This window comes from Trichosurus vulpecula, chromosome 1, assembly GCF_011100635.1.
Source record: "Trichosurus vulpecula isolate mTriVul1 chromosome 1, mTriVul1.pri, whole genome shotgun sequence".
NCBI classification, from domain to species: Eukaryota; Metazoa; Chordata; class Mammalia; order Diprotodontia; family Phalangeridae; genus Trichosurus; species Trichosurus vulpecula.
The window spans coordinates 533,786,884-533,810,890 of NC_050573.1; the positions used below are offsets into that span (position 1 = coordinate 533,786,884).

At 40.5% G+C, this 24,007-nt stretch overlaps 1 protein-coding gene across 1 annotated transcript; it reads left to right on the forward strand.

Moving 5' to 3' along the window:
- Positions 1–11,833: 11,833 nt before the first annotated feature.
- Positions 11,834–22,887, forward strand: LOC118843334 (cytochrome c oxidase assembly protein COX19). The gene is made up of 3 exons (XM_036750926.1): positions 11,834–11,993; positions 15,854–15,965; positions 22,029–22,887. The coding sequence occupies exons 1-3, from the start codon at positions 11,912–11,914 to the stop codon at positions 22,105–22,107; spliced, it is 273 nt and encodes a 90-aa protein (XP_036606821.1). The 5' UTR covers positions 11,834–11,911; the 3' UTR covers positions 22,108–22,887.
- The last annotated feature ends 1,120 nt before the right edge of the window (positions 22,888–24,007 follow it).

The window sequence follows — 24,007 nt, forward strand, 5'->3', positions numbered from 1 at the left end:
CTGTAAGAAAAACAAATGGGATAGGAAAATGGCCATTTATCATAACCTCCTGCCCTGTACGCTGCAGTGTGATCATTATGGGCCTGATGTAGCTGAAAATACCAAGAGCCTCCAGGGCCAGGCAGACTTTTGAAGCCCATAAATTCAGGACTTTGTAATAGGCTGATCTATTTACCAGAAATGCCAGCCTCTTCCAGAAGCCTATGCTGCTTTGCTGAGTATCACCTGAGGCCATGAAAGGAGACATTAGGCTTTTGAGCTGTCCATTCAGTTTTGTGGCCTTCTGGGTGATTTTAGGCCACATCCCAAGGCATCACATTTCGAAAAAACAAAACGATGCACGTGACTCAAAGTACTCTCATCGAGCTGCCACAATTCTGCTTGAAGAATCACGGGGCCGGAAGGGATTTTGGAGATCATTTATTTCAACCCTTTCACTTTCCAGAGGAAGAAACCAAGATCCAAAGAAGGTAAACAACTTTGCCAAAGATCACAGAGTAAGTTGGTAGCAGGACCGACCTGCTTGTCCTTTCTTTCTAGCTCAGAATTCTTATCCATAACACCGTGAGGCCTCCACAGAAGCTTGGAGAAAGACAACTTAGCCTTTAGGAGAAAGAGGCTGAGACAGAAGAAGGGTTCAAGAAACAGGTATACAGGCTGAGGTTGGGAATAACTCCTGATATATTACTGGGAATTCTGCAGTCCAAGATAGAAGCAAGCAGTTTAGAGCAAAAGAGAAACAGGAGACTCCTGTTTAGTTTGTATTGGGCTTCAATGATGTATATTCCATGAAATTTGCCTTTAAAACACAACACGTGTTATTTCATGTCAGTGCTCTGCAGGTGGTAAGCAGACCAGCCTGGTTCCCTTCCTGATGTTCTTTCTAATTCTGTTTCCATTTCTAACTCTAACCTTTATTCTTTGCAAACTGACATTAGTTAAATCGGGAACTTAAAGGGGGTGGCTCTGCTGTCAAAGCGAAGTAAATAAATGATCAAATCACCCAATAATTGTAGGTTCCCCCAAGCAGTCCATGATTTGGGTCCAAATTACCCAAAGAAGGCATCTGGGCTTTCTTGATCCATCAACTAACTGCTCAGCCCTCCATTCGCTTGGTCATTGTAGGCTGATCTTTTATATTAACAACTAAAAGTTTTCAAAAACACGCACACAGCTTGATGGAACATTGAGGATTATTTCATCGTCATTAGGAACTCTACAGTCTAAATCCTATTCATACAGTAAAGGATCAGATGGTAAAGTATTTCCAAAGATAATACAAAAGATAACACAAGTTCTAACCCTTAGGCTCAACTGTTCAGTTACCCCACAGATAACAAGTCAGCCCTGATAACAGCAATAGCATTTCAGTAAAATTCTAGCTTCTTCATAGGATTTGTTTGAACTGAGATCCCAGAAGAAATAAATTTACTTTAAAAAAAAATCATCCACAAGCATTTATTAGGCACTTACTACTATAGACTCTGTGCTGGATGTAGCAAATACAATGAAAGATAAGGAATGGCAGAGTCACAACTAGAGCAGGAAGACGGTGGCTTTGTCCTAAGGTACCACCATCTAGGGAGCAAACTTCCTTCTCACAACAGTCATGAAACCTGCTATCCATACACCTTAGCACTCCTCTTCCATGACTTCCTCACTTGGTCCTGGGCTACCCACCACCTCTATGGGTCCTATTATCATCAAACTAGAAGACCTGAGTTCAAATCCAGCCTCAATACTTACTAGCTATATGGTCCTAGGCAAGTCATGTAACCTCTGTCAGCCTCCCTTCTCATAACAGTCTGGGGAAGGAGGGGGTTGGGAAAAAAAAGAGAAAGACCTACAGAATAGAGATAGAAAAACAGAGAGATAGGGATACCAAGACACAGAGAGCAATAGAAAGGGACAGATGGGAGACAGACAGGTAAACAGACAAAGATGACACAGAGATACAGGGAGCTCTCAACTGTAATATTGGAGTGAAAATAGTACCTACCTTTCAGGGTTACTTTGAAGATCAAATAAGATAATATTTGTAAAGCAAACAGAGGAGTGACATGGAGATTGCATTGAGTGACTTGTGAGTGACATGTGAGCAACATGTGAGTGTCATGTGAGCAACATGTGAACGACATTTGAGTGTCATGGGGTATATGTGGGTGACACTCTAGTGTCATGGTGTGGATGACATCTGAGTCACATACGAGGGACATGTGAGTGTCATGCGAATGGCATGTGAGTGGTGCATGTATATCGTGTAATTACATTGTGTGGCATGCAAATATGTGAGTGTCATGTGAGTGACATGTGGATCACATTGCCTGACATGTAAACATGTGAGTGACGTGGGAATGACGTGTGAGTGTCATGGGAAATACATTTAGTGACATATAAGTAACTGAATGACATGGTGCGACATGTGAGTAGCATGTGAGTGACATGTGAGCTTCATGAGAGTGACAAGTGAATACCATGCTAATACATGAGTGTCATGGGAATGACATGTAAGAGACATGGGGATGTCATGTGAGTGGCATAGGAATGACGTATGAGTGCCACGGCAATGACTTAAGCATCATCATGCGATTGACATGCGAGTGACATTGGAATGCCATGTGAGTGACATGGGAATGACATTCGACATGTGAGTGACTGGCATTGATTGCCATGTGAGTGACATGTGGGTGATATGTGACATGGTGATGTCATGTGAATGTTATGTTAGTGACGTGGGAATGACATGCGAGTGCCATGTGAGTGACATATGAATGACATGGGAACGAAATGTGAGTGCCGTGTGAGTGGTATGGAAATGCCATGTGAGTTCCATGGGAATGACATGCAAGTAACATGGTAGTGACATTTTACATGCGAGTGACATGCATGTGATTGACATGGGGGTGTCATGTGAGTCACATACCAGATTGGCTAACATGACAAAACAACCACATTGCTGGTGGAGTTGTGAACTGATGGATGGAGAGTATATGCCTTGCAGTTCCCATTGGAAATTGAGAGGATGCCTGGCAACTGGGCTGAACAAGTTGTACAGTGAATTTCAGGAAAACTCGGAAAGACTTATGTGAATGCCCTTCCAGACAATTCCAAAAGACTCATGGTAGAAAAAAATGCTATCTAGAGGAGAATGCTATCTATGGAGTCTGAATGCAAATCAAAGGATACTGTTTTCTGTTGGTTTTTTTTTTTTGGTGGTTCTTCCCTTTTCTAATTTTTCTTTTATTATGACTAGTATAGGAATATGTTTAATATGATCAAACATATCAAACCTATATTAGATTGCACACCATCTTGGGGAGAGGGGAATGAAATACTAGTCTTCCCTGAACACAGCCTACACCCCACTCAGTAAGTATTGCTGGCAGCAATGCCCCTCACACTCCCCACCCCCACCCTCCACAAGTTTGACACCTCAGATGTGGGCAGTGCAGGGAGATAGAGATTGCTATAGGCAGGGAACCTAGCACTGTTTTCCTTTCAAATGTTCTTTTTTAAATCAAAATTTTGCTTGTTTCACAAAGTGGAGAATTAAAAACACCGAACGGGAAATCACAAGACTTGGATTCTGGTCCCAGCTCAGCCATTAAGTCATAATGTGACCCTTTATTGCTATGGACTTCAGGTTTCTAATGTGGAAAATGTGTCTAATGTGTCAGGCCAGCTGATCTCCAGGGTCCCTCTCAGTTCTAACAGTCTATGACTGTATAGAAAAGCATAATACTTTGGCTTTGAGGTACCAGTAGAACAAGGACAAACAAGTCCTTCCACTAAAGAGAGCCACCCTTCTCATAACAGTCTCGGGAAGGAGGGGGTTGGAAAAAAAAAAAGAGAGAGAGACCTACAGAAATAGAGATAGAAAAACAGAGACATAGGGCTACCAAGACACAGAGAGCAATAGAAAGGGACAGATGGGAGACAGACAGGTAAACAGACAAAGATGACACAGAGATAGGGGGAAAGATATGTACAGACAGAGAAAAAGACAGACAAGTGGATAAAGAGACAGAGGCAGATACGGACAGAGACAGAAAAGCAGGAAGACAGAGACGCAGAGAAAGACAGAAAGGGACATACAAAGACAGAGACACTAGAAGACAGGAAACAACAGAGAAAGAATAGAGACAGAGACTCTGGAGTCAGATAGCCTGGGTTCAGATTCTGCCTCTGATGATTACTCCCTCTGTGACTATGGGGAAATCACTTTAATCCCTTGGGTCTTAATTTCCTCATCTATAACTTCCTCATTTTCCTCATCCTCAATTTTTTATTTCAGTTCCTCAATCCTCAATTCCCTCATATTTCCTCCACCTTATCATCACCCAATCCCCTACCCTAACCCCATGCTTCTCTGATTAGAGGGTAGGGCCATGAACTTCAAACCTCCATTTCAGGAGAGAGCCCAGCTCAGAAATCAATTTCTCACCTGATCTGAAAATGAGTTGGAGAAGGAAATGGCGAACCACTCCAATATCTTTGCCAGGAAAACCCCAAATGGACTCAAGAAGAGTCAAACTCAAACCACTTAATCTCTTATCTTATTACTTACTGATTGAGTCGCCTTATGAGGCACAGGCCATTGTAGCCTATGTGAAAAACTATTGACAGAATAATTCACCAAAGAGGGGATTCTCAGAGCTCAGAGCAATGATAATAAAAATATCTAGTATTTATACCATGCGTTCACTTTACAAACTAATGTAAATATCTCATTTGATCCTTATAACAACGCTGGGAGGTAGGTGCTATTACTGTCTCCGTCTTACAAATAAGGAAACTGAGATAGGCAGAAATTAAGGGACTTCTCCCTCTGGCACACAGCTAGCAAGTTTTTTAGGCTGCATTTGAACTCAGGTCTTCCTGACTCCAAGTCCACATCATCACCACAACTGCTTACATATATATTCACATATTCTGGGTAAATAGAAAGCGACATGACTATCAATTATGTTCCCCTGAGAAGTTACAATAGCCAATGTTGACCCTGAGAAGAAATGAGAAAATGCATTTTCCTGCTTTAGTGGAGAGGTGGGGGATAATGGGGGTGGAATGTTACATATACAGTCTGAAGTGGCTATTGGGATGGAGAGGTGTGTCTATCTGTGTGTGTCTATCTGTCTGTCTGTGTCTGTGTCTGTATTTATGTGTCTTTTTTGTCATTATTTATGTGTGTGTGGGTGTGGGTATCTGTGATATAAAAAAGGGCAAATATTTTTACATGGACTGACATATAGTGGAGACTATAGAGTTTTGGGAGACAAGCTGTTTTACTTCCAGATCCATAGCTGTTTATATTGTATTTGGCTTATCCCTTTAGCCACTTTCTAGGTTTTTCCATCTGTGAAATGCAGATTAAAATTCAGTCCTAGGCACCAAAAAAAACTGAAGTGCTTTGGGTAGAAGCAAATATTTCCATTAAAACAATGCAGATAAAGCAGGAGCATTGCATTGTTTGGTCTTGAATTCATCATTCATCACTCTAAGGATGAAAAAGAGGAGGATGAAAAAGGGGAGGAGGAGAAGGAAGAGGAGGAGGAGGAGGAAGAGAAGGAGGAGGAGGAGAAGGAAGAGGAGGAGGAGGAGGAAGAGAAGGAGGAGGAGGAACTGGGTGTGGTGTCTAGGTCCTCCTGGGGATAGGGCTGTGCTTTTTATTACTAAGTAGTATAATGAAGTCAAGCGGAAAAAATGGTATTTGCCCAATAATAAAACATCTATTGTTCATAGTCCTGGAAACATATTAATGAATAAAACAGAGGACGCTCATGCTCTTATTTCAAGCTGTGTAAAACAGTTGTTTATTTAATAAAGACAAGGTATCATTTTCCATTTGTGGTTGTAAATGGGTCCTGAAGATTTATTCTCCAAACACAAAGCAATACACCCCTTCTCTTTCCAGCCCCACTCCTCTGAGGCCTTAGAAAGTTGCCTGGAGTTAGGACATCCACAAAGTACTGATCTCAGAACCTTCTGGGGAGATTGTGTGGAACTATGGATCTGAAACATTACATACACTGTTAGCCCGAATTGATCTGTTGGTTAATTTTGTTGAATTGTTTTTTTTTTCTTTTTTTGAAGGGATGGACTACTTGGCAGAGGATGAGAGTGGAGATGAAGGTGGTATGAAAACAAAAAATAGTAATAAAAATTAAAACTAAAATTTAGAAGCATTAATCTCCATCTCTCCAAACCAGGATCAGTGTCTTCCAAATTCAGTCACCAAGTATTTATTAAACACCTACTATGTGCTGGGTACAGTGGTAAGCACTGAGGATATAAAGACAAAAATGAAATAGTCCCTAACCCTAAAGAGACCTGCATCCATTTCTGATGGTCCTACCTTGCTTGCTCCCTCTCCCTTTATTCCCTTGCCCTAGATCTCACTGCTCCCTCTCCTATTTATACCAGAGTAACATCACATTGACACACATCAGCAAAAAGTGAGTTGTTCCACATAAGGTTATTTTCCAGACAACGCAGTTTATAAGCTGCCTGAGGTAAGAATTATTCTTTTATTTGTATGGACTAAGACCATTTTCCACAGCTGTAGAGATCATCTATTCTAGCCTAAACTTCTCACTTTACAGAGAAGGAAATAGAGACCCTGAGAAATTAAGTGATTTGTCCAAAATTACAAACTAATCAGGATCATAGGATCATGGATTAAAGCAGGAGATAACCTTGAAGTTCACTTAATCCAACTCCCTCATCTTACAGAGGAAGAAACTAAAGACTCGGAACTCTAAAATGATCCAGAGACAGGGAGTAAGTGATCCAGGTAGGATCACATCGCCGTCCCTCAGCTTACCAAGGGTTCTAACAAATCTTAAAGCTTTGTAAATATCAGCCATTAGGCTCGCTGGTACCTTTCAGAGACAGAGATTCTCTAAGACTATAAAGCACCTAGGTGGCACAGAGGATGGAGCACTTGACTTGCAGTGAGGAAGGTCTGAGTTCAAATATGAACCCAGACAGGATGTGTGTGTGTGTATGTGTGTGTGACAGAGAGAGAGAGAAGGAGAGAGAGAGAGAGAGAGAGAGAGAGAGAGAGAGAGAGAGAGAGAGAGACCTAGGGCAAGTCACTTAACCTCTATTTGCCTTAGTTCCTCATCTGTAAAATAGAGTTGTTTTTAGGATCATGGGAGAAAATATTTTTAAGACACTTTGTTAACATTAAAGCACTATATAAATGCCAGTTATTATTATAAATTATACACAAGTTGCTGATCTGCAACTGATCTGAAAGAGTTTCTATGCTGGGGGTTCCCCATATCGATGACATTGCAGGTATAGCACAAATATATATTTATATAATATATTTTATTATATCATTAATATATTATAATACAGTATTAATATTATTTTATATAATAGGGTATTTATTGTTACAATATATAAATATATGATTGATATTTTTTGATATAATATTATTTATATAAAATATATTTATATCAACATATATAAATTTTTTGTATGTGATTTACAGGATTCAGATTGATAGAAGGATAGAGAATTCAGATAGAAGGAAGAATTTTCTGTCCAATTACAATGGAAAAGGTCCCTAAATGTTTTCTGATCACTCTTAGTGAATATTCTTAAAATAAATCCTTAGCTGCCTGAGATATTTTAGATGGGATGCTACCTAGAGTCAGAGGACCAAAGTGGGAAGATTTCTCAAGGTCCTCTTCAGCCTGAGTATTTCACGTTTTGGCAGCATTAGAGACTTGTTTACCTTCAACCTAGAAAATGGCTCTGTAGGACTTGAGCAAGAACTTGGCCAATAACACATTGACAAAGAAGCAACAAAAGGCTGAGTCATGAGGGTGTCTTTGTGGACATGGATAATTCAGGATCAGGTCATTGTCGTATGAAAATACAGAAGGAGCCCAGACTTAGCCACCCAAGTAGGAGATATAAGGAAATGGTAGAAATTGTGCAAGGGGTCACTGCATGATGGAAAAATTTGGCACCTAACACACACCTAGAAAAATATGGCTCAGTGGTCAAAAAAAGAGCCCATTATCTCCTCCCCCCATCCCCCAAATAATGTAGCCCTCTTCCAAACTTCCATACTTTTGCCGACGGCACCATTCATTCTCCCTTTTGGCACCTTGGTGTTACCTTCACTCTCATATCCAATCAGAGGCTAAATTTCACCATTTCTGCCTTCACATCTCTTGCATCTGATCTTTACACACGCAGCTACCAACTTAGTTCAGGCCCTCATCCCCTCTTCTCTAGATAATTGTAACAGCTTTCTAGTGAATCTTCATGCACTAAGGCTTTCCTGACTTCGGTGTATTTTATATATCGCATACACTGAATATATAATATGTTCTGTATCATATATGTTGTTCTTGTTGTTCAGTCATTTCAGACTTTTCATGACCCCATGAGGGGTTTCTTGGCAAAGATACTGGAGTGGATTGCCATTTCCTTCTCCAGCTCATTTTACAGATGAGGAAACTGAGGCAAGCAGGGTGAAGCAACTTGCCCAGGGTCACACAGCTAGTAAGGGTCTGAGGCCTGATTTGAACTAAGGAAACTGAGTTTTCCTAACTTCAGGCCCAGCACTCTATCCACTACCCCACCTAGCTGCCATATATAATATAGATTGAATATAAATGTTATATATGATATACTGAATATGTTACATACATACTGACTATATAATATGCTATATATTGTATATACAATTATAGAATTTAAATATGGAAGGGTATCCAATTACCTCATTTTTCGATGAGAAAATAAAGGCCCAGAGAGCAATAATTTGTTTCACTTAGCAGAGTAAGGGTTTAAAGGCAGGTCCTCTAACTCCAAATCCATCAATCTTTCCATAATATATCACACTGCCTCAGAACTAATTCACTCAGCTCCTCTTCCCCGGGATAGGTCTCCTGGAGTCACTACTGAGCCTCCAGTGCCACAGGGCCACTTCCCCCACTCCCGTTGGAACAGTTATCCTAATGGAAACAGATTAGGCTAGAGTTAGCATGCATTGTTACTCACAGCACTATGATTTGAAATACAACTTTGACTAAATTTTTTTGTTTTGAGGAAAAGGGAAGGAGGAGTTAACTTGGGAGAGCTAGGTCTATTGCTTTTGCAAACAGTGAGAGATTCATAGAGTAGACCCCAGGGTAAATCACTAAACTTCTCTGTGCCTCAGTTTCCTCATCAGCAAAATGGAGAGGGGGTGGAGATAGTTGCCTTTCCAGCTACAAACCTATGATTCTAAGTCATTTCATTGACCTAAAGGTCTTAGGAAGGAGACTGGGGGCCGTGAGGGGAGGTTTGGGTGGAGAGTGGGAGAAGGTCTGACCTTGTTACTCCCTATCTCAAGAAACTTCAACATCCTATGTTTCTCGGATAAAATACATTGCTTTGCCTGGTATTTAAAGTCCCTCACAATCTGGCTCCAGCCTTTCCTTCCATGCTGTTTACACATTACTCCTTCTTACTGCTCCAGCCCTCCTAACCTTTTGGGTGCCTTTTCACCTGCCTGTCCATCATGGCCCTCCCCCCTCACTTAAGCCTCTTAGAATCCCCCAATTATTCTCAAAGGTCAATTCAAATGCCACTTCCTTCAAGAGGCCTTTTTTCCCTTTTCTTTTTTAACAGTATTTTTTCAATTGTATATAAAGACAATTTTTAGCATTTATTTTTACAAAACTTTGAGTTCCAAATTTTTCTCCCTCGCCCTTTTCCTAAAAAGGTAAGCAATTTGATATAGGTTATATATGTGCAATCATGTAAAACATATTTCCATATTTCACAGTTGTGAAAGATGAAACAGATCAAAATGAAAGAACCACGAAAAAAATAAAGTGAAAATAGTATGCTTCGATCTGCATTAAGACACTATAATTGTTTCTCTGGACGGGGATAGCATTTTCCACTGTGAGTTCTTTGTGATTGTCTTGGATCTTTGTTTTGCTGAGAAGAGCTAAGTTATTCATAGTTGATCATCATACAATGTTGCTGCGACTGTGTACAAAGTTTTCCTGGTGCTCCTTATTTCACTTTGCATCAGTTCATACATGTCTTTCCAGGTTTTTTTTTTCTGAAATACAACTCCTAATCATTTCTTTTTGTTTTTTTCTCATCATTTCTTATAGCATTTTCTTATAGTATTTCTTGTAGTATTCAATTACATGTGGACACCCCTTCAATTTCCAATATCTTGCCACCACAAAAAGAACCACTATAAATATTTCTGCATATGGTCCTTTTCTCTTTTTATGATCTCTTTGGGATACAGATCTAGTAATGGTATTGCTGGATCAAAGGGTATGCACAGTTTGATTGCCCTTTGGGTATAGTTCCAAATTGTTCTCCAGAATGGTTGGATCAGTTCACAACTCCACCAACAATACATTAGTGTCCCAATTTTCCCACATCCTCTCCAACATTTATCATTTTCCTTTTTCATCCTATTAGCCAATCTGATAGGTGTAAGGTGATACTTCAGAGTTGTTTTAATTTGCATTTCTCTAATCAGAAGTGATTTAGAGCAATTCTTCATATGACTTCGGATAGCTTTGATTTCTTCATCTGAAAACTTCCCATTCTTATCCTTTGACCGTTTATCAACTGGAGGATGGCTTGCATTTCAAGAAGCCTTTCTTTATTCTACCAGGATCATTCTGGCCTTCATCTCCTCCCCAACTCCTTCATATTTGTTCTGTATATATCTTTGAGCATGTTGTATCTTCCTAGCTAGATAGTAATAAACTTCTAGAGGGCAGGGATAAATACAATTATCGCTACCCCCAAAGTGAAATTGGGAAGTTAAGGGTTTTTCCCACCTTCTACAGGAAACCTTTCCCAACCCCTCTTAATTCTAGTGCCTTCCCTCTTAACTATTTCTTACATATCCTGTATAGGGCTTGTTGTGTCCACCACTAGAGAATGTTAGCTCCTTGAGGGCGAAGACTTGTCTTTTGCCCTAACACTAAGCACAGTGACACACAGTAGGCACTTAAATGTAGTTGCTCAAAGAAAGGTAAAAAGGTTGGGGTCGGGGAGGATGAGGGAGGGGGGCAGAATGACTATTTGTAGGGTATGTTTCAGAAGAAATTTTTTTGAGTTTGGGTTGGACGACTTGGCCCCTGTGTCCCTTTCGGCTTTGAAATTCTGGGGGACCTCTGTAACCCTTTTGTCTTTGTATCTCCCGTGCCCACCGCCAGGCCTGGCCCAAAGAAGCAGGCTACTAATAAATGCTTGTGGGTTGACTGCCTAAATCGGTCTGCTTCTACGTGCCAGGAAACGTGTGCGTGTGCTGGGCACTGAGGAGTCAGAGTCACAAACGAGGTGCCTGCCCTCGGGAAGCTCACGTTCTAAGGGGGGGAGGGGAGACTACATGCAAAAAGTTGTCATATTCAAGTTGTGCTGAGCTTAAACGGAAGATAGCTCCCAAAGAGAAGGCGCCGGGGATAGGAGTGGGTAGTAAACCGGGGGGAGAAGTGGGATCCTATCTTCTTCAATCTGGGGCTAGGAATCCCGAAGAACTGAGTTCAAATCTCACTTTAGATATTTAGTAGGTGTGTAACCGACCCTGGCCAAGTCACAAAACCTCCGAGGCTCAGCTTCCTCATCTATAAGATTGGGGGGAGGGTGGATTAGACGGCCTCTAAATCTAAGAGAACTATGAACTTCTCTCAACACCCGAGGACTGCCCCGCATGCCCTCCCCACCGCTCCACGGAGTTAAAAAAAAAAAATTGTTGGGGGAGGGGAGGGAGGCGAGAGGGGGCGGGGCCTGAAGAAGGCGGGGACAGGCAGCAGGCATCGATTGGCCCCACTCGATCGTCTCCGCGCTCGGCTGAGGCTGCCTGCCCGGCCGCTACCCGCTCGGCGCTCCACTGCCGGTTTGACAGGCCCGGGTGACCACCATGTCTACTGCCATGAACTTCGGGACCAAGAGCTTCCAGCCCCGGCCCCCAGATAAGGGCAGCTTCCCGCTGGACCATTTCGGTGAGCAGCGGCCCTCGTGGCTAGCTGCCGCCGGGGAGGGAGCGTGTGTGGTGGGGGAAGGGAGGATCCGTGGAGTGAGAGGGGGGCTCCTGGGGGCCTGGCGGGGAGGGGGGCGTGAGTGTGAGCAGCTCCCCCGCCTTGGGCCCAGCCTCTTCTCCCCTCCCCCTTCCGCCCTTACCCACTCTCTGTCCTCCGTCCCCCCTCCTTCTGTCTCAGTCCCTTCCCCCACTCCTGTTCCCTCCTCTCCTCCTGTCCCGCTCCGTCCCCTCTTCTCTTTCCTCCCCTCCCTCCCATCTTCCCCCTCCTCCCCATGTCCCTGCCCCCCCCCGTTGCCTCCCTCAGTCTTCCTCTTCTCTCCCTCCTCTTTCGCTCTGTCCCCCCCTCCTCCTGTTTCCCTCTCTCCTCCCTCCTCTCTCTTCTCTCCCCTCCTTTCCCCTTTGCTGTCCCCCTGCTCCTTTGCTCCCGCCCTGACCCCGCCTCCTCCTCTGTCCCTCTCCCAGCCCCTTCCCCATGCCCCTCAATCCTATACCCTCCCCGCCTCCTTCCCTCCTGTCTCCCCCTCTTCTCCCTCCCCTTTCTCCTGTTCCCCTCCACTGTACCCTTTCCTTCTCTTCCGCTTCCTTTCTGTTCCTCTCCCTCCTCCCCCTCCTTTCCCTTCCCTCCCCCTCCCTCTTCCCTCCTTTATCCTGCTCTTTCCTTCCCTCCCTTCTCTTCCGACTTCCCTCTCATCTTCCGTCACTTCCCCATCCTTGCACAGTCTCCCTTCCACCTGCTATCTCTTCCTATGACTACTACTATACTATATATTACTATATATACTGTATGTACATTACTATACATATATGTCTATATATATATTTACTATACATATATATTCTTTCTTCCTCTGTACTCTCCCCTTCTTTCCTTTCACTTCCTTTCTACCATCCCGTTTTCCCTCCTTCTCTCCCCTCCATTCTCCCAGTCCGTGCTTTCTCCTCCTCTCCTTTACTTCCTCTCTCCTTCCTCTCTCCTTCTGTCCCTTCCTCCCTTTCTCCTCTTCTCCTTCTGACCTCCCTCTCCCTTTTCCCCCCTCTCCCCACCTACACCATCTTTCCCCTTTTTCCTTTCTGTTCCCTCTCAACCTTGAATGCCCCCAGGCCTTCCTGAGCCCTGGCCAGAGGTGTCCCCCAGAAGGCTAAACTGCTTAACAACACCACCCCCCCCCACCTTCCAAGCCCGCCCACCTGCCTCACTGAGAATGCTTCTTTATGTACTTGAGAAGAAAAGTCTCTGATAGAAACGGCTTGTTCTGCTCCTTTTGCCCTTACCCACTCCAGTACAGTTCACCCCTGGGATGTGGGTGAGGTGGTTGGATTCAAGCCTAGTCACTTTCTCTGTGACCCTGAGCGGGTTACTTAACCCCTCCAGACCTCTGTCCTCCTTTCTTAATGAAGAGATTCAACTAGATGGCCTCTTCATCCCTCCCAAAACTGTGATTCCCCAAAGACAGCAGTGGGAACAGGTCCTGAGACCAGCTGAAGGAATGAATGCCTGCAGGGTGCTCTCTTTTTTAGCCCTATTCCAAGCTGGGGTTGGACAACACAAAAATACCAAACCCCAGTGGGTGCTGGAGCATGGTCCTGTGGGGAGGCCAACCCTCCTGCTTCTTCTGGGAGTAAAGTGATTTGCATTTGAACTGGATCTTTGGCCGTTGTTATCTTGCCACAATTTTGTTTCTTACCCATTCCCAAAGGTTGATTGGCTTAAAATGAACAGATGTAAAGGTGACTGGAAGATACTCCACCCAAGGCTAGTGTAGTATCTTAACAAAACCCGTAAGTGTCCTCAGGAGTCCTTAGGCAGATGGGGGGAGGGGTAGGATTATAGCATAGGCTAGCATTTCTTCCATCTTAATGATGGTGGAGGAAAATGTTAAATACTTTTCACACAGACAATTTTATATTTAAGGTTTTAGGGAAATGTCACCCATGTCAATATATGCTCACGGAATCCCTGTCCCTATTGCTACACAAGCCAGAGTTCCTCAGTTTACAAATGCTGCTTTAAAAGATTATGGAGAAGATGCAATCACTGAACCTTTTGACAACACACTTTACAAACTTGGGTGATTATATAAGGAGAAAAACACAGAGTGTTCAAAAGTCTTAGTACACTTTGGGGTTGTTCTTTATAGCAGTATTTGTGATAGGTTGTTAATGCTTTTGTGATTTTACCAAAATTTCAGCTTTTAGACAGGGATTATCTTCCCTCCTAAAGGCAACATTCTTTCCTTAGATAATACTTTTTTCTCTTAACATAATTAGGAAGGTAGACATCTATCCTTGTCATCAAAAGATGTCACATACATCGTGGTACAAATATATATATATGACATACTTTAAATGTCTGCTTGTAGTTATTTTTAAAGTCTTTAAACAGAAAAGAAAAAATACATACTGTCTGCAGTTTCTTTGAAAAGAGGTTTGTTCAGTTTATTACCTCATAGGCCAAAAATATAGGGGGGAAAACAGGTTTAAAAAGCTTGACCCTTAATTTCTAAGTCTTGGTGTTAGAAGAGCTGTGCTTTAGAATGTGTACAGCTGGAAAGTGTTTGTTGAAGGAAAAAATAAAATAAGCAGGAATTTGATTTAATGAGCCCACCTAAGTAGGCTATGCAGGCTAACAAAAAAAATTTTTAACTAATAATCCATCCTAGAAAAACAAACAGCCAAACTTCTCTTCAAGAAATACTTTGAAATTTTGATACTTGCAGGGAACTGTGACCTACCTGTGGTCCTTTGTCCTCCTGTGTATGCATAGTTGTGGGATAGAGGTATAATGAGTCCATTTAGCATGCCGAAGAACAGCTAATATAATCTATATAGGGTCTCTAAAAATGGATTTTTAGCATTTTCACCAAGTACTTTTAGCAAAATAATTATTCATTATTTAGGGCATTGGCAGAAATGAGCAATTTTTTTTAGTCAATCTCAGGTTGAATTAGGAAATAATTTGCATAAACTAATACTAGATTTTAATACTTAGCAATTTTTTCAAGTTCTCCAAGATTAAATTTAATAAAAATAGAATAGGAAAATTGAGTTTATGAAGTCTTTGTATAGTTTATTGGACAGTTATAAGGAATTTTTATATAAGCATCGAATTTTAATAATGTTACCATAAATTTGTATACAGATCAGATAATTCAGATATATACTATATCTTAGTATTTAAGGAAACTTGCTGTGAATCGTTTTATAATGCAAACAGCTTCTATTTTATCAATTTTTCATATTGATTTCTCTAAAGTTTCTTTCATTTGGGCATTGCTTCATTTTGTGATATTTACTCCTTTTTTGTGAATAGTCTTTACAAATTACTATGTGTCACAATATGACACATAATGTGACATATGATACTATGTGACACATAATAAATGCTCTGTGTCACAATAGAATACGTACCATATCTTTGTACAGACTTCTAGTCATTTTTATGTTGACTGAATTCTGGGATTTCTTGCCCAGAAATGGTAATTAGATTAGAAACTTGAGTTCTTTGAAGAAATGACATACACATAATTATTTTTGCTAATTATAAAAAATTAAAATTCACAGGACAATGGCTTTGACTGAAAAATGAAGTCTTCCACCATACTTAGTATAAACTTTAAAAATGTTGCCAAAATATACATGTTTGTGACTAGAGTTCTAATTTGAGTATTCAACAATGGGTGGGATGAATACAATTTTAATCTTAGCAAATACATTTGTTAGTAATTTTTTCAACATGTATATAGGGAAAATTTTTCACAAGGAATAATTTCATTTTATAGTGGCAGGTTTTCATTTTTTAAAAGAATTTTTTTTTAATTCTAGGTGAATGTAAAGCGTTTAAAGAAAAATTCATGAAGTGTCTTCGTGATAATAATTTTGAAAATGCTTTTTGCAGAAATGAATCAAAAGAATATTTAGAATGCAGAATGGAGAGGCAAGTACATGTCAACTTTTAACATCTCTGCACATGGGCATTTTTTTCTAGGAGTTCATTGCAGTGAACCTAATCTAGGCCTTTGGCATAACCACAGTATTCCACAGCTATAGAATTGTTTGTCCGTGAAATTGAGGATTATCATATTAAATTGTACTAAAGAATACTTAACAATCCTGAGACCATTTTATTGAATGATAGGATTATGAGGAGTTTGGGGTTGCATTCCTTTATTGTGTTTGCTTTCCAAATTTGGACAGTACTATTAACTAGTCAGTCAGGTTTTTAAATTGTACTTTTTTAAAAATGCTGACAGCACAGAAAGATTTGGAAATTATGGGTACAGAGCCTCTGTCTTATTCCCAGACTGTAAAAATACACATTCCATTGTTTTGATCTACTGAGAGTTAGGGCTATTTGGTATGTGAAGAAGACAATAGCTTATTTTAAAAGAGATGAAAGATGAGAGATTCTTTCTGTCTTGACCAAAATACACTAGAACTTGCTTTTAAAAACAAACGTCCCACCCAAAGATGATCCTTAGAGATTTAACTTAAAATAGCAGCTGCTTTCAGGCTCTCTAGAGTGAAAAAGAAAAATATGTAGCTACTAATTATAATAGCTAGTTTAAAAAAACAACATTTAGTTATGCTTTTTAACTGAATCTGAGCCCATCATTAGCCCCTTGAGGAATTCAGCCTTCAAACTTGGTTGTTTCTGCCAGTGACAGCTTGATATAAGCCAATCCATTGTAAACCCCATTTTTCAGTCTCCCATAACAAACTCAGAAATTTCCTTTAGGGCTAAAATATATTACCTTTCTCTTCAGGCCTCACACAGAAGTGTTTGAAAGAAATGTCAGCAAAACAGTTTAAGACTTTTAGGTGATGTTAGAAGTTGAAGACCCTTTAAAATGGTTTTGCTTTTGTACTATAAACTTTCTGTAGATTTTAGTCCTCAAGATGAACACAAGAACTTGAATCTGAAAAGATCTGGCTTAATAATGCATTTATAAATGATTAAAAATGTATTAACTGTTATGTAAATGTCTTAAATTTGCTACCATTCTTAAAAATAGCATGTTTTTGGTTGAAGCTGCATTTTTGGGGGTATTTTTATATACACACACGACACAGATATATTTCCAGTATAGACTGTTTCATTACTGCTTTTTTTTTAAAAGATTATACTCGATCTGGGGCAGCTAGGTGGCACAGTAAGTAGAGTGCTGGCACTGGAGTCAGAAGGACCTGAGTTCAAATTCGGCCTCAGACGCTTGACATACTAGCTGTGTTACTAACAAGTCACTTAACCCCAATTGCCCTGCCTTCCTCCTTTCCCCCCCCCCAAAAAAAAGATTAAACTGAATCTCACAGTCATCTGCTTGCCTCTGGAGATAGTATAGAGGGGCCAATCTCTGTCAATTTGCTTTCTCCTCATTTCCTGAAGTCATTTACTCTTAAGAATAACCTAAAGTCCTCATTTGGACTATGCCTTTCCCCCGTGCAGTGGTAAGTTCACTGCTATGCTTTTCCATGGTTCCTAGTCAGTGTGGTTCAGTGGAAAGAACATTGAACTTGGCACTAGAAGATGTGCATTATAGCCCAGGCTCTACCCCCTTATCACTGGTGAATTTTAGTTAAGTCACTTAATCTCTCTTTCTCATCTGTAATGTGGAGATAATAATATTTGTATCACCTCTCTCCGCAGAGTTCGTATAAGAAAAGCTCTTGCAAACTGTAAAGTTACTATATGTAAGTGAGCTCATAATATAGGTCAGGGTTTTTTCCCTCAAGCCAGCTAATGGGTAATAAAGGAAATGCCAGCCAGTTGAGTGTTTGTACTTGGCTTACATGCCTGTGCTTCATTCTTGTCATTTTCAAATAGAAGTTGTAAAATTATGTAGCTTCTGAAGCATGGCACCACAACAACCAGTTGAAAAAAATTTTAACCAGTTATTTGGCTTTTTTGTCCACTTGATGCTAAGTAGTTTGATTTGTTATCTGGGATCATATGATTTTATATATATTTTTTTTTCCACTGGACCACCTGAATTTTTAAAGTTGTTTCATTGAGAACTCATGCCATGTTACTTTGGGCCAGAGAACTAGGCCCTCCTAACTTTTTATCTTACTGCATACATAGAAACCATGTTATAAAGCAGTTCATTGCAGAGTCCTTTCTCATAGGAGTGATGTTAAAATGAGGGACTGTGTTCCTAACCAAGAATAATAGTTTACATTTACACTGACTCTGGCTGATGCTTTACTTACGTGGATCATCCCAGAAGCTATCACTGAGGTTGATAGACATTGTAGTGACTTGTCTTGGGTCACAAAGCTGGGAAGTGGCAGGGATGGGACACAGACCCAGGGCTTCAGACTATGCTCCATATGTCCATAATTATAACTCTCTGTGATCACTTAAAAGAAAATTATGCTAAAATCCAGGGTAGAGGAGAGCATCTGACTGAGAGTCAGGAGATCTGGGTTTGAATCCTGACCTGAGTACTTATGAACTGTGTGACCCTGGTCAAGTTATTTCACTTCTGAGACCCTGTTTTCTCATCTGTTAAGCAGGACTGATAACACTTACACTGTCTTCCTCAAAGTTTTGTTAGGAGGAAAGTGCTTTGTAAATTTTGAAGCATTACATAAATGCATGTTGTTACTATAAATGTGTTAAACACATTAAGTATTACCAGGGGCTCTGAAGTGCTATCTCTGGTTGTAGTTCTTTGAATCTTCTAGGATCCATGATTTTATTGATATGGGTACTATCACCAGCCAAACAAATGGCAGCCCCTTTATGTTTTACTTAACAGTCCCGTAGAATTGCTGAAGCCCAAAAAAAAATTATCCTATTGGTCGAGGCCTTCTGAGCTTAGCTGGGCTGTCCTTGTACCAAAGACTGTTGCTGAGCCTATGCATAACCTTAGCACAGGGCCTGGTACATTGTGGGCACTTAATAAATGTTTCTGGACTGACTAACTGGCCAGCTTTTCTAGCTTGGTAGGAATTTTAAATATGGGCAGCTAGGTAGTGCAATATATAGAGCTCCAGGCCTGCAGTCAGGAAGACTCAAGTTCAAATCTGGCCTCAGACACTTCCTAGCTGTGTGACCTTAGGCAAATCACTTAACCCTGACTGCCTGGTTTCCTTATCTGTAAGATGAACAGGAGAAGGAAATGGCGAACCTTTCCAGTATCTCTGCCAAGAAAGCCCCAAATAAGGTCGTGGAGAGCTGGACATGACTAAAAAACAACTCGGCTTGTTCCGAAAACTGCCTGTTCACGTCCTTTGAACATTTATCAATTGGGGAATGCTCTTGCTTTTATAAATCACACTCAGTTCTGAACCATCTTTTAAGTGCAGCCCTTCATCTCTGTTCTCACTCCCACCACCCTGTATATCTCTTCTCACCTTTCCCCCGTGCCATGTCACTTTTGTACTGTCGCCAGAATAATCTTATGTAGATCCTGTCATGTCTCTCCCCTGCCCCAGATTTTTAGTGGCTCATATTACCTGCCAGGTTCTAATTACTCTGTCTGGTATCAAGGACTTCCACAGGCTGGTGAGATCTTCTCCACATTTCTCATATACTTTCTACTCAGTCTGAACTGGGGAACTCCCTTTATACTCAGACAAACATGATGCTCTTATTCTGCTGTGCCTTGCTTACGCTGTTCTCTATCCCTGGAATTTCTTTTTTCTTCTTTTATCTGTTTGACTTTATATTCATCCATTGTCACTCCAGGCAACCTTACCTGATCTCTCCATTTCATCACAACCTTCCCAGGTAGATATCCTATAGCACTTTATCAATTTTCTAAGACACATTTTATTTCAAATTATAACTACCTGTGTGTCTTATCCCCCTACTGAACTGTATGCTCTCTGTGGCTTAGAGTTAGGAGTGCTCTAGGTCCCTTTCCCACCTATGACACTAACTGTGTGACTATGGCCAAGTCACTTATCTCTCTATGCCTTATCTTTCTCATCTCTCATACAGGGATTGTAATGCCTGTAGTATCTACCTAACAGGGTTGGCTCAAATAAGATAATGTATATAAGCACTTTGCCATGGTAAAGTACTATATAAACATTAGCTATTTATCATAGTATCTAAACTTCATGTCTTCTCCTGTTGCCTAACAGAGTTCTTATGAGTTTAGGAACTCTTAAGTCCAGTGAATTTAGAGCTGTACTAAAAAAAATTTTTTTGAAGTCTTCATAAGGACTGAAGATGTAAGAATTTGGAAGAGTTGTGAATCTAGTCCTCTCATTCAACTTTTTTTTGGTTTATTTTCAGTCCCTCTCCTACCCTCCAGTCCCTGCCCCCAAAATACACATGCAACATGGGAGAGGGAGAACTAATACATTTATGGGGGAAGGCCCATCCCTTTCCTTAGTGATGGTAAGGAATATTTGTAGACATATTATATGAATAGGAAATCGGGATTTTTAGTACCAGCTGCCAAAATCATCTCTTTATGTCTCATTGTTATCACTGCCTCTTCCCACCCCACCCCAAGCTTCTCTGAACCTCTACTATGTAGCAGCAACATGGGCCACACAGTGAATGAACTGGTAAAGCCCAGGGGAAGGGAAAGATAAAGCTGTAAAAGGGATTGTAAGACCTCTATATTTAAGCAAAGGATTGTACTTTATTTTAGCTTCTACCAAGTCATTTAGCCTTAGTTTCAGTTTTCTTGTGTCCTTAATGTAACTGTATGAGTTCTAACCTTTAAGATTTCAAGCTGGAGGGGCAGCTAGGTGGCGCAGTGAGTAGAGCACTGGCCCTGGAGTCAGGAGGACCTGAGTTCAAATCCGGCCTCAGACACTTGACACATGTGCTAGCTGTGTGACCTTGGGCAAGTCACTTAACCCCAACTGCCCTGCCAAAAAGCAAAAAAAAAAAAAAAAAGATTTCAAGCTGGAAGGCCCATAGATCCATCATCTCCTCTAATCCTCCTTTTACAGATGGAGACACGGGCCTTGGGAGGTGGTAAGGGTCAGCTGATAAGGAGAGCAGGGATTCCAACCAAGGTGTTCTCCTTCCAGGCTAGAGCTTCTTCCACTACTTCATGCTGCCTCCAGATTTTCATTTAATATTGAATTTAAAGCTACCCAGGCATTCATGGTGTTAAGCAAGCATCTGGCACAGATAGTTGAATAAATCCTCTTACTTTACTAGGCCATTCTTGTAACTTCTTTGATGAGACACCCAACATAGTAATTTTTATGTTTGAGGAATGGAACTATTTTTTCAGAATAAATTGGAATTATAAACCAGTTTCCCAAAGTCAATTGAATCATAGACTCAGGGCTGGAAGGGACCTCAGAGGTTATTCTATCCAGTCCCCCCCCACCTTTTTTCTAACAAATGAGGAAACAGGCCCACAGAGATAAAGTTTCTTTCCCAGGGGCCATAGCTAGGGTGGCATAGATGGGGTTTGAATCCAAGGCCTCTGACTCCAAATCCAGCTCTCTCTAGTATACCAATCACCTGTCCCAGTTATTTTTATATTTCTCCTAAAGAATAACAGGTCAGCTAGGTGACAGAGTGGATAGAATGCTGGCCCTGGAGTCAGGAAGAACTGAATTCAAATGTGGCCTCAGACTCTTACTAGCTGTGTCACCCTGGGCAAGTCACTTAACCCTGTTTGCCTCAGTTTCCTCTTTTGTAAAATGAGCTGGAGAAGAAAATGGCAAACCACTCCAGTACCTTTGCCAGCAAAACCCCAGTCAGACATGACTGAAAACAACTGAACAACATGAAAAAATTAACAAACACACTTGAGACACCAAAGACATTCAGAGAAGTCTAGGTAGCTGACTAAAACTACTTGCAAAATCTCTTAATTTGCCAGATTCCTGTAGGTTGAGTAACATGAAAAGGGAGGAAACATGAGTTTTACTTGACTATAACTCAGCGCTTGTCATTTATCAGGCCTTATAAAATTATTTTGAACTATATCCAGCAAATACACACCAATGTAGCCCTACATTAGAAAAGTTTTTAAGATGCTTTTTTAAAAATCTTTTTTTGTTTATTTCTTAGGCAGCTAATGGCCCAAGAGTCACTGGAAAAGCTGGGATTTAGAGATCTAATGGGTGAAAAATCAGAAACAAATCAGTAATGGGAAGAAGACAATTGAATTGGTACATATTGTATATTCTCCTTTGTTTCCACATCTGGAAGAGGTTAATATTTGACCCTGATTGATATTAAAATCTTACTTAGGAAAGGTACTTCGTTTGGAGGATTCCTTTTTTTCAACTTTCACCTTAATGAAGTAAGGGGCAAGAAATCAAAATGATGTTACTGCCACACATTGGTAATGTCAGTCCATGGGTAAAGAGTCTAATCCTGACATGAACCAAAGTTAGGGAAAATGCTTGCTTTTATAAAGTAAATTTAACCTGTCAGAGTTATCATTTGGTAAATTATCTCTTTTTAGAGGTTTTCCTAAAAAGTGTATGGGGCTGGGGGGGATTTTTTTTGCCAATGTGTGAGCTTTTCTTCATTTCAATCATAGGCCCATAATATGAAATAAGAATGTTATATGTGATTTGATAGAAATATTTGTAAATAGATGACTTATCTTCTGTAAATGTGTAATTTTTAAGAGTTCTATGAATATTTTCAAGTTAATTAAATGCCTACAACTGTTATCAAAAAATAAAAGTGCTACTCAGCAACAAAATATTTTCTTCACAATTCAGAAATATGTATCTCAACAAATTTCCTTTTTCGATAAAATGAAAAAATACAAAAGGAGTGAGAAATATTTTGACTTCTGATATATTTGTCACTCTGTGTTTTTCAGATCAGGTATTTGCAGATTCCAAGTATGTTTCTAAATAGTTCAGCTTACTGTTTGCCTTACCTTTTATAAAGTTGGATAAATATTTTAAAACTTGTCTATTTTCACTTCTTGAAAAGCAGAACATCTGGGATTTCATCAACACAAGCTATCTTTTCATTACTCATAAATCACACTTGTTTTACTTTTTATAGAAACTTCTGTAAATCTTGAGATTTCAGAATTGTTACACCCAAGTTCTCTGTCAAGGACAAAATGTTATAATAGTGAATAATACCTTTTCATGGTTTTCCTCACCAACATATATCAGCATCTATAGTGTGCATGGCAACATATCCAAGGCATTTGATTAATTGCAATATTTTGCCCCATTAATTGATTGGTTTGCTTCTAGATGTTCCTTCTCTAAGAATGGGGATTTATTTGAGAATAGACTTAGAATTTGAACAGTTTTAGCCTGGATGAAATATAGCTTCATCTTTGTTTATTCCTTTACCTTTGGTACATACTGTACCGGGGGTGAAGGGGAAGGGGAGTTGTCTCCTCCCTCCTCACCATGTCAATGGTGCCTTACTGATGGTGGAAGGAGAAGAGAAAAAGCATTCCACCTCTCTCCTAGCTCCCTAAACAAAATTCCAGAAGAGTTGCAAGAGAAAAAGTGAAAAGCAGTCCTCTCTAAAGATCTGGGCTCTTCTATAGCTGGCTCTCTTCTCAACTGCCAGGTGTTAGCCCCAGCAACAAACTCCAAAAAAGGGGTGTCCTTTCTGCAAAGCTGAATGACTTTTTAAACAGAAACAAGCTGGCTGATCTTTCAGCCTTCCAATGGCTTTTCACCATACAGTTCTATCCAATGGATAGAGGTACAACAAAGTATAATAACTTCTTTGCACTTAACTTTCCTATCTGCACAGAGGTTGCTCAGTGTGAATTATTTGAGGTCTCACACCTTTTACAAGACACAAAATGATCCACTCAAAAACCAAAAAGGGTGTACCCTTTACGAGGTGCAGCCTCAATTACCATGACACTTTCCTTTACATCCTGCCATTTCATCAGATTGAATAGAGTCTTGGTCAGAGATTCCCTGATCTACACACACACACATTCAGTCCAATTCAGTAAACATTTATTAAGTGCTTATGGTGTGCCATGCACTGTGCTAATTGCTGGGAATACAAATAAAAAGAAAAGCAGTCCCTGCCCTTAAGGAGCT